Source organism: Dendropsophus ebraccatus, chromosome 14 (assembly GCF_027789765.1).
Source record: "Dendropsophus ebraccatus isolate aDenEbr1 chromosome 14, aDenEbr1.pat, whole genome shotgun sequence".
In the NCBI taxonomy this organism is placed as follows: Eukaryota; Metazoa; Chordata; class Amphibia; order Anura; family Hylidae; genus Dendropsophus; species Dendropsophus ebraccatus.
The window spans coordinates 23,901,823-23,913,878 of record NC_091467.1 but is presented as its reverse complement, the minus strand read 5'-3'; the positions used below and the strand labels follow the sequence as shown (position 1 = coordinate 23,913,878).

Genomic DNA, 12,056 nt, shown 5'->3' with positions numbered 1-12,056 from the left:
TATTCCACTGGACGATTATCGTTCAGATTATCATTAAATCGTTCGAATCTAAACAATAATCGTTCGGTTGAAATGCAGTTAACGATTAACGACAGAACGAGAAATCGTTGATCACTTTATAAGACCTGGACCTATTTTTATCGTTGCTCGTTCGCAAAACGTTCGCAAATCGTTCGCATTGAATAAGACATTGTTCGGTCGTTCGCAATAGATACGAACGCAATAGCGAATAAGAAAAAACGATCGCAATTACGATCATAAGTAGCGATTATCGTTCCATGGAAATAAGTGAACGTTTTCAGGTCTTTCGCAATAGCGGTCGTTTGAGATCGTTAATCTTTAACGATTATGCAAACGATAATCGTCCGGTGGAATAGCAAACGATAACCGGAGACAGGATGACCGCAATAACTATGGAAAGTAACAAGTATCGTTCCGTGTGTTTGGGTAAAAAATTTCAGCTCCTTAGAAAAAGCTCTCGTTTGTCATTGTTTATTGTTAATCGGTTAAAACGATAAATCGCTTCCTCTTACAGGACACTGAGGCTATGTTCAAACGCAGTAAAATAATACCGAAATACTGCTGTCATTCTGAATGCCAATAAAACAATGTCTGAACAGCTGCCAGCCAATTTCCCATTGGCTTCAATGGAGCGCATTATATTGAAAGTACGGTGTATTTTTACTTCAAAATTACGGTAGTATTTTGCTTTTATTTTACCGTTTGTGAGCATAGCCTGAGACTGCAGACACCCCCAAACAGGAAGTCATGGTCTAAAACAAATGGCATGTACTCACGTACTCATTCACCCACTAATCACAGGAAGTAGCTTTTTTTTCTTTCTTTTTTTAATTGCATGCACTGGTCCTGAACAACCAAAAGTGTTAATGTAGGTGTTAACCTTTTGCAAAAAGAGTATCCCTTAAAGGAATATTGCATTAAAAGAACACAGCTGTTTTCTTCCAAAAACAGCACCACCTCTGTGCCCTGGTCATATGTGGTATTACAACTAGGCTCCATTAACTTTAATGGATCTAAGCTGCAATACCACACACAAACTAAGGACAATTGTGGCGCTGTTTCCATCTTTCTAAAATTGATGGCGTAGTCACTGGATTTGGAATCAATATTACGGGGGTTCGACTAGTAGTATTTCTGATGATCACCAGAGTTTACTGCTGCTTGAACCTGCATCATCAGAGGTGCGAGGTGAGACCCTGTTCATCTGGACTGGCGCTAAGGGCCGTATTACACGGCCTGATGTTGAGGAGAAAGCGAGCCCCGACCTTTCAGCTCAGCGCTCGCTTCCTTTTCTTTCCCCGGCTCGCTGTCTGTGCTACACGCACAGGCATTGAGCGGGAAGTAGTGGGGAGCTGCAGGAGGGGCTGCCCGGACGATCCTTAGATCGTCCGGGTGGCCCATTGAAAAGAGTGGCGGTCTGCTACCACCACCCCTATTACACGTGCGACAGACCATGGCTATCATTATCGTTCATGTAGAAAGACAGCGATCAGCTGACATTGTGCATGTCGGTTGATGGTTGCCTTTTAACATGACCTATTACACCAAACCATTATCGGATGGAGCAGCAATAATCGTCCAAGTAAGGCCGATAATCATTTGGTATAATAGTACCCTAAAGGAATTTAGGAAAAACAGTGACCACAGGAACCGTGGCCTCCTCAAAAAACTCAAATACCGATGGATTCCCCTTTAAAAGGGGTTCTTCTATTGAAAAACAATGAAAACCCGCATTAACACTGTCAGCTGTTCAGGACCGACGACACATTTTTTTGAAGAAAAAAACAAACAAAAAAACACCTATTGTGATTGGCCGGCCGAGCACTTACCATGTGTTTTAGTCCTTTGTTGTAGTGTTTTGCATATGTACCGCGCCCTAAAATTGATGGTGCATTCAAATAAAGACTAATAACGATAATAATGAGGGTTTTCTCACATTAGACGTCTAGCTGCAGAGATATCTTTGGGATCCCCAAAGGAAAGTTTACGTCAAACTCATACATATACTATGCACCCATGTAAATAATGGTATTTTTTTCCAGTTTTGCTTGTCTATAAAAAGAAACATTCTTCAGTATCAAACATTTCAAAAGCCGGCGCTACCCTGTGCAAATCTTAGGACAATTAGAAGGGTAATGTGTTGGACTCTAGCCCCTCCTAGTGGTCATAATTATGACAACCATCTTCTATAGGAATGCACTGAGAAAAGAAAATGTATAGCACAGACCAAGCCCATAATACAGGGGTAGGGAACCATGGCTTTCCAGCTGTTGCAAACTACAACTCCCATCATGCCTGGGCAGCCAAAGATTAGCTGAGTTTTAGTTTTGCATCAGCAGGAGTGCCAATGTTTCCTACCTTTGCCAAAACCCTACCTCAGCGGTACAGTATACAATGCTGTCTGTTATAGGGTATACCTTAAATGTGATGTGAACAGGGCCACATGCATAAGGCACTGACAATGTGAATGCCCAAGTGTAGTAGAATAGGGGGTTTAGGTTTATGACATATGAATTTAGATGTCCGATCTGTAGGGCATCAACTACAGAACCCATAACCAACACAGAAAATGGGGGTGCCCCGGACCCCTGATTCACAGCATGTCTTTGTGGTTACAGTATATTGAACTCTATAGGGGATATTATAGGAAATTGTGGCCAAACCTGGTTCTCCAGGCCATAAGCTCACCCCCCCCCAAAGGTCGGCTATAATTTGTGGGCAATACAGAAATTGCTCAACTCCTATGTAGTCTCCTGGAAGCCAATAGGTTCCCTAATGTATTACATGTATCTGTGCAGTCCTCCAAAGAACGAGAAACCATAAGACTCAAAGATAGATGAAACTCACGAATGATGCCCCCCTCCCGGTTTAGGCCACAGATATATTATACATACATTTTTGCATCCACACTTCCAATGACCTGAGGTCAGATCAGGACTTGACCTTCCTTTACAGCAGGGCTCTCCAGCTGTTGCAATACTACAACTCCCATCATGCAAAGGTAAAGCTTTGGCTGCCCAGGCATGATGGGAGTTGTAGTTTTTCAACAGCTGGAGAGCCAAGGTTCCCTACCCCAGCTTGACAAGATCTCAGCCATGTTTCTGTCTGATAGGATTAAGGTTCCAATCTAATTAGCATTGCATGATACAATAGAATAACAATAGGGGGCGCTGCTGTAGCTGAATACACAAAGTCAGGGTAGGGTGTGGCAGGGTTTCTGTTGATATCACAGTAACATTCATTATGTTTTTTTTGTGTTTTATTTAAAACCAATAGAAGAAGAAGTGTAAAAAAGAATTGTGCATTCAGTGCCAGTGCCCAGCCTGTGGCTCCTGGGCATAAGATATTATTATTTTATTAGACCAATACCCAGTGGAGTGGAGTATATGAATGGTGGCAAATATTCTCAGTAATGAGGCATTATCAGAACAATATTTGGTGAAGACAACCCCGTCCCAATATGCCTATTAGGGACCATGGTCATGAGAATGGGTGGTTCCCAGCTTAGGACACGTCCTATTGATATTCTACATGGTCAACATGTAATACAACATCTCTCCTATAGGGGCCACTGTATGGTTAGCTGCAGCTTACTGCAAATGCATCATAATGACTTGTGCCACATGTAGACATTTCCACCATGTCTAAAAAAAGAGACAAGGCTTGCACGTACCAAAGACGTGTAAAAATGGCGTCGCACAAGTCTAAACATTAGGTCACACACCTTAGATAACTGTCGGTCAGATAATCACTTGGCTGTCAGTTATCTCTCCCGTCCTCCCCACACGCATGAATGTTTGGCATGACTGAGCGTTCCTGTGTTCTCTGTGGGGAGGGGTGATCCACAGCCAGAGAGCTCTGGTGGCGGCTTATCTCTTAGAGAACGAAGGGGTTCCATAACCATTTTCCATTTTCCATAACCCCCAGACCCCTATCATCACTGACATAATCTGTTGGTGGAGACTCAGAAGACCCCCATACATAATATCCTGACGGCTGACATCACAATAAAATGTATGGGGGCATTTAGATTAGACAATCTTCAGATACTGATCACACAGCCTGATATACTTTGATAAATCTGGTACATCTGAAGACAGTCTGCCTCATGGTGCATTTACACAAAGATTTATCTGACAGATCTTTAAAGCCAAAGCCAGGAACAGACTATAAACAGGGACAATGTCATAAAGGAAAGACTGAGATTTCTCCTCTTTTCAAAGCCATTCCTGGCTTTGGCTTCCAAAATCTGTCAGATAAATCTGTCTGTGTAAACGCACCATAAGGGTCCTATTACACCAACAGATTATCTTTTTTTTATATTTTATATTTAGATTATATTTTTTAGCCAAAGCCAGGAATGGACTATAACCAGAGAACAGAAAACAATGGAAAGACTGAGATTTTTCTAATCCATTCCTGGTTTTGTCTTACCAAAATCTGTCAGATAATCTCTTGGTGTATTAGGGCCCTGATGGTGCGTTTACACAGACAGATTTATCTGACAGATTTTGGAAGCCAAAGCCAGGAATGGATTTGAAAAGAGGAGAAATCTCAGTCTTTCCTTTATGACCTGATCTCTGATCATAGTCTGTTCCTGGCTTTGGCTTCAAAAATCTGTCAGATAAATATTTCTGTGTAAACGCACCATTAGGGTCCATTTAGACAGAAAGATTATTTCGGTCAGCATGGCGGCTCAATGGTTAGCACTGGATTGATGGATGGAGAAATCTCAGGCTTACCTTTGTGACCTGATCTCTGTTTATAGTCTGTTTCTGGCTTTGGCTTTGAATCTTTGGCAGATAATCATTTTGTGGATATGGACCCTTAGAGCCCTTTTACACAGGCTGATTATAGGCCAAGTGACCAGCATCAGCTGAGGAGCGGGAAGACAACAGATCCTAGGCTAATCGTGTCATTATAAATGATTGTTTACCGGCCGCACATCTCCCTGTGTAAACGACCGATAGCAAAGTATTTAAATGGCTGCACAAACAATACAGGGATCATTCGTGCGGCCCGGCTGCTTGATTAAATGTGCTCTGTGGAAGCCAATCCAGACAATCACGCTGATCGTCGCTTGTTTCTGGCTGTGGATGGTCAAAGATTGTTTAATGTATTAAAGACCTCAAAGGGTTATTCCCACCTGTCGTTAGTTCATATCGGTTTCACTGCATGCCCCCCATCTCCTGGTTTGGGTCGGGGAGGGGGTCCGGTGCCGAGCGGAATCAGCTCTACTATGTCTCCCACTGAGGTCAGACATGTGTCCAGGGACAATCCAAGCCTGGGAGACGTGAGTGACCTTAGTAGGAGACTCTGGAGGGGAGAAAAAAAAGCTCCCCAAGGTCCCGACCACCAACAGATTATTTGACAGATTTTTGTAAGCCAAAGCCAGGAGTGGATTTGAAAAGACGAGGAATCTCAGTCTTTCCATTGTTGCCTGTTCTCTGTTTATTGTCCATTCCTGGCTTTGGCTCAAAAAAATCAGTCATATAATTTTTTGGTGTAATAGGCCCCGTCATCTCGTAGCTGAGAGCGGTGGTCAGCTACCTAGACAACAAGCTATCAACAGGAAGGAGGAAGAAAGGGGGACAAACTTTTTTGAAAGAAGCAATTTTGCAAATACAAAGCACTTGCAAAATTGCTTTCCTTTGCATTTCCTATAAGTGATGGCGAGAATACCCCTTTAAGTCTGCACTACGAATTTAACAGTAAAAACAATGGGCCGGATATGTTACTAAAACTATCACCTGTACAGTTTCCCATTGTAGTTTATTCTGGTTTTAGAAAACTTTGCAGCTTAGGATAAACATCACACTTTTGCAGTATTTCACTATTGTTTTAGTCAATTCTTTTTGTTCATTTGTAAACACCAAAGGCCCAATCGTGAACCATAAGACACACAACAATAAATGGCTTTTATGTCTATTTGTACTACTCCCTTTGCATTTTTGTAAGGTCCATTACATATCTTACAGAAGTCATCATGCTCTATTCTGCGCCTCTTTCCTTCAATCTTTTTCCCTCTTACTTTATAAACCCAAAAAACATACAAAAAGAGAACAATCGCTGGGCAAGTTATGTCTCCTGGCCTCCCCATACACATGAATTTTCATGTGTTCTTTATGAGGAGGGAGACGGCTCCGGTGCCGCTAGAGATGAGCGAACCCATTGGATGCATCCCTATGGAGTCTTGGAAAACATAGATACAACCATAGGCTATAGATTATATCCATGACTCCCCAGGGCTGCATCCAACTGCTGGTAATCAAAAGCCGCACGCTTGGGTTCGCTCATTTCTAGTGCTGACTTATCCCTCTAGTGTTTTCTACATTAAAGGGGTACTCCAGTAAAAAAAAAATCTTTCACATCAACTGGTGTTAGGAAGTGCCAGATATTTGTAATTTACTTTTATTAAAAACACTCGTTTTCCAGTACTTATCAGCTTATGTATGTCCTGCAGGAAGTGGTGTATTCTTTCCAGTCTGACACAGTGCTCTCTGCTGCTGCAACCTCTGTCCATGTCAGGAAATGTCCAGAGCAGCAGCAATTCCCCATAGAAAATCTCTCCTGCTCTCCAGATGGGAAAGAATACACTACTTCCTGCAGGACATACAGCAGCTGATAAGTACCGGAAGACTGACAATGAAAAATCTTTGGCACTTTCTGACACCAGTTGATGTGAAAGAAAAAAATTGTTGGAGTAAACCTTTAAGCATTATTATTCCCATATTTTTAGGGTCAGTTTTAGATGATGATGATTTCCCCATATTACCCTTTAGAATGAGCAGTCAATGATCCTCAGTTTATTGTGGTGAAGAGCATCAATGATTACATGACAACAAAAATTTAATTCACAGTAAAATTAAATAATAATTCACAGTAAAATAAATAAAATAAACTCATTGTGATTTCTAATAAATTGTACAATTTAATAATTTAAAAAATTATTTTTGGTGGGGCTGATGTGATGATCCTGGGGGCAGGCGGTGGTTGTACGAGGAAACAATGGTTCTGTTTATAGTCACTTTACAAGTGACAGCTCCATAGGTCAAGGTGCGAATCTACTTAACACACCATAACATGTTCTATTGTTACCGACCACTATACATAACAATGGGTAGAAGACGTCTCCTCCCAGACAGACATAAATGCTGGCTACAGAGAGACCAGCAGCAGCAGTAGCATCCTCTGTACTGGGACAGGAGAGAAGCAGCAACTCAAGGTAAGTGACTACTTGTAGCTGTAGTGGATCAGCCATACATATAGGGGAGATTTATCAGACTTGGTGTTAAGTAAAACTGTCTCAGTTGCCCCTAGCAACCAATCAGATTCCACCTTTTATTCCTCACAGACTCTTTGGAAAATGAAAGGTGGAATCTGATTGGTTGCTAGGGGCAAGTGAGCATTGGGAATGAGATCGGTCATAAGTTACAATTCAATTGCTTTGCCTGCTCTCTCTATATTTTTAAGATAGCAAGATTTAAAAGGAGGATCTGTCACTTTAAAACTTTTGACATGTCGAGGACCTTTTTTAAAGTGACAGTCCCCATTTAAAGGAGAAGTTCGGGGATTTTAAAAGTCAGACAGCTGGGAGGGGGGAAATCTGATCAGCAGTAAGCACTTACCTCTCTCCGTGCCTGCAGTGAGTGGCGGGACCAGCCTTGGGACCCCCGCCGGAATGCATTTTCCCCCCGAGTCCTGATGACGTCCAGGCTGATGGACTGGACACTCAGCCAATCAGTGACTGGAGGGGCGTCCCATCCCAGTTACTGACTAGCTGAGTGGCTAGTCCATCAGCCGGGTTGTGATGTGTCAGCTCCAGAGATCCTGGAGTCTGGGGCATGGGGAGAGATAAGTGCCTACTAGAGATGAGCGAACCGGGTTTGGGTTCAAGTCGATCCAAACCCGAACTTTCGGCATTCGATTAGCAGTGGCTGCTGAACTTAGATAAAGCTCCAAGGTTGTCTGGAAAACATGGATACAGCCAATGACTATATCCATGTTTTCCACATAGCCTTAGGGCTTTATCCAACTTCAGCAGCCCCAGCTAATCAAATGCCGAAAGTTCGGGTTTGGATCGACTTGAGCATGCTCCAGGTTCGCTCATCTCTAGTGCCTACTCCTGATCAAATTTTCCCTCCCCCCCCCCCCCCCCCCCCCCATCGGCTGCCTGATTTTCAAAATCTCCGGACTCCCCCTTTAAGTATTATGTAAATTCTGTGAAATCACTTGAAAAGACCTTTAAAGGGGTTATCCGGCGCTTGCACATGTTGCTGCTATATAAAAGAAAACATAACAAACATGTTAACGCTTACCTCTCCACGCTCCCCCGATGTCCCCCACTGTCTGTAGCCGCCATTACTTCAGAGACAAGCTCATCTCTGGAGTGACAGCGTGCTTAGCCAATCACTGGGACAGCCCCACGGCCAGTGATTGGCTGAGCGAGCTGTCAATCCAGAGATGCGCTCGTCTCTGAAGTAATGACGGCTACAGACAGTGGGGGACATAGGCAACTGCATCAGGACACTGGGGGAGCGTGGAGAGGTAAGCGCTAGAGAAAACCTTTTAGAGGCCCAGATTTTCCCTGAGGATTTTCTGTTCCATCATCTATTATATATAGTGGCTATCTTCTTTGAGAACCCCTCACCCACCCAGAAGGCAACCGTTCACTACACATATTTATCCCCTGTTGATTAATCTGGGTGCAATGTTACTTGGATCACATGGTTAAACTAAATAGTAAAGGAACATGATCATGTATCAGGGTTGGCTCTATATGTACTACGTATATGTACTAAGCTACAAGGCAGGGATGGGGAACCTTCGGCCCTTCCGCTGTTACAAAACTACAATTCCCATCATGCCTGGACAGCCAAAGTGAAGCTTTGACTGTCCAGGCATGATGGGAATTGTAGTTTTGTAACAGCGGGAGGGACAGATTCCCCATCCCTGCCTTGTAGCATAGTACATATACAGTGGTACCTTGGTTTAAGAGTAATTTGGTTTAAGAGCGTTTTGGTTTAAGAGCCCACAGTTTTTAAAAATTGTGACTTGGTTTAAGAGCATTGCTTTGGTGTAAGAGCTCCTTGTACTGGGTGGGAGTGCGAGTGGAGGAGCGGCATGGTCTACATAGCGGGGTCTACAGCCCTGTACACTGACCCAGGAAGTCTCCCTCACCTTCCAAATCATAGCAGATTCACTTCAGGCTGGGGCTCACATCAGGGGACAGGACTGTGGAGGTAATCTCTTCATAGCTGTAACCCCTCTCTCCCCGGACAGAGAGTGCTGCATGTATGTGCCCACATCTGTCCTGCTCATTCCTTCATGCTCCCTGCAGTCTCTACCAGCCCTTGTGTTTCCCATCCTCTCCATTACTGTACAGTTACTTATAATATCACAGATTCTGCTGCTTCTGAATGTTTGTTACATTAGTTTTACATGTTATTCACAATAATAAATATTTATTTTTGGGGTGTGGAACCAATTGTCTGCATTTCTAGGATTTCTTATGGGAAAATTTGCTTTGGTTTAAGAGTGGATTCGGACTACAAGCACCGTCCCGGAACAAATTATGCTTGTAACCCAAGGCAGCACTGTACTTAGTTTTCCTTTTTGTCATCTGTTCTCTACCATGTAATACAGTGGTACCTTGGTTTAAGAGTAACTTGGTTTAAGAGCATTTTGGTTTAAGAGCTCACAGTTTTTCAAAATTGTGACTTGGTTTAAGAGCATTGTTTTGGTTTAAGAGCTCCCTGTACTGGGTGGGAGCGCTAGTGGGGGAGCAGCATGGTCTGCATAGCGGGGTCTACAGCGCTGTACTCTGACCCAGGAAGTCTCCCTCACTTTCCAAATCATAGCAAATCCACTTCAGGCTGGGGCTTACATCAGGGGACAGGACTGTGGAGGTAATCTCTCCATAGCTGTAACCTCTCTCCCCCCGGACAGAGAGTGCTGCATGTATGTGCCCACATCTGCCCTGCTCATTCCTTTATGCTCCCTGCAGTCTCTGTCCGCCCTTGTATTTCCCATCCGCTCCATTACTGTACAGTAACTTATAATATCACATATTCTGCTGTTTCTGAATGTTTGTTTCATCTGGTTTTACATGTTATTGAGAATAATAAATCATTATTTTTGGGGTGTGGAACCAATTGTCTGCATTTCTATAATTTCTTATGGGAAAACTTGCTTTGGTATAAGAGTAAATTTGGATTACAAGCACGGTCCCGGAACGAATTATGCTCGTAATCCAAGGCACCACTGTATTTTATAAGTCTGATGATATATTCATTTATTGCAGAACCTGATACAGCATGTCACAACACTGGCAGTCTCCCTCAGTGAATGGAAACAGAGATAGGGGGATGTCTCCATTCTGCCCCCCATCACAGAGACAGATGTCACCAAAACGCTGGAGCTCCCCCTATCAGAACCGCCACAACAGAAACTGGTCAGTATCTCAGAGCAACTGGAGCCCCCACCATTACAACCCAGGCTCTAGTCCAGATAGATACTGGGGGCACCAGCAGCAGTGGTCTCCTAACCAATGGGATCCGGCCTGTAACTACCACAGAAGCTGGGGCTACACCCCGAAGACCCCCAAATATTCACCATCTTATAAACAGAGTCCACAACACGGATCAGTGTATCCTGAGAGGAAGACTGTACACTCCCAGGGGAAGACACAGGTGAGTTATATACTGGGGGAAACTAAACCATTTGGCTACAGTGAGGATGCGGTAACATTCTCTTAATCAATTGGTGTCAGAAAGTTATATATATTTGTAAATTACTTCTATTTAAAAATCTCCAGTCTTCCATTACTTATCAGCTGCTCTATGTCCTGTAGGAAGTGGTGTATTCCTTCCAGTCTGACACAGTGCTCTCTGCTGCCACCTCTGTCCATGTCAGGAACTGTTCAGAGCAAGAGAGGGTTTCTATGGGGATTTGCTACTGCTCTGGACAGTTCATAATGCTTCCTTCTTAGAACAATGCTGTGTTGTCCACAGAACTGAAAGGGGTTGTCGAGGATTAAAAAAAAAAAGCGCCACCCCTGTCCTCAGGTTGTGTGTGGTATTACAGCTCAACCCCATTTACTTTAATGGAACGTAGCTGCTGAATCACACCCAAACTGAGGAGAGTGGTGCAGTTTCTAACAGAAAGCTGCCATGTTTTGCTATTGCTGGATAACCCCTTTAAAGGGACTTCACCTCTCATCAGGGTGGTCCCCAGCAGCCTGCCCTCGCAGATCTCTTCCCATTACCAGACAGGGAAAAATTAATCAAAGCTGGCAGGATGAAAACCCACGGGGGAACCCCCTGATAAGTTTTCCTATTTGTGATCTGTTAAGCAAGCATTTTGAAGGTTTTTTTTTTTGTTTTTTTTTTTTAAAGGGGGGGGGTTTGCTGGAAAAAAAAATGCCCCAAACCCTGCCAGCTGTTTTTATAGATTTTTGCCAGTTTTTCTGACATTTTCTCATTCTAATGTAAAATAGGTTATATATATAATATAATATCATGCTTCTCTGTTCTAACAGGTCACTCCCAGAAAGAATCCCAAAGACATCAGTAACTACTACAGTCCATCCATGATGGAGGACCCATGGGCGGAACTAGTGGCCAAAGCTAATGTCCCATCAGAGTCTGAATGAGCACATGAATCCCCTTTAATCCTACCTTCTATGAAGGCGTCAAGCACTGTACTTCTAAGACTATAAAAGTTTCACCTACTTGAAGCTGCACAGAAAAGAACTAGTGACTTTCAGCCTGACCTGCTGTGATCTGTCTACAGTTACAAACTTCAGGCAACAGTGCCACCATGAGGCTGAACTGAAAACTACAACTCCATGTTCCTACTGGTGATATTGGTAGCACATCATCTCAGGATTGTGTAATGTTATAAAACACTAAAGCAGTGGTTACCACAGCTGTTTCAAAACTACAACTCCCAGCATGTCCTGGTGGTCTAATTCTGTTATTGTATCCCGCTTTTAATATGCATTTATGATGGGTCGATAAAATAAAGCTGTTTAT

General features: G+C 43.2%; 1 protein-coding gene across 1 annotated transcript in view; it reads left to right on the top strand.

Annotated features, from left to right (window-relative positions):
* LOC138772385 (gastrula-specific protein 17-like) overlaps nt 1–12,056 on the top strand; it is an 18,244-nt gene extending 6,188 nt beyond the window's left edge. Inside the window, exons 3-4 of the mRNA XM_069952748.1 lie at nt 10,325–10,712; nt 11,561–12,056. Coding sequence (XP_069808849.1) covers nt 10,338–10,712; nt 11,561–11,674 — 489 coding nt within the window. The 5' untranslated portion in view covers nt 10,325–10,337 and the 3' untranslated portion in view covers nt 11,675–12,056. The remainder of the gene's footprint in view (nt 1–10,324; nt 10,713–11,560) is intronic.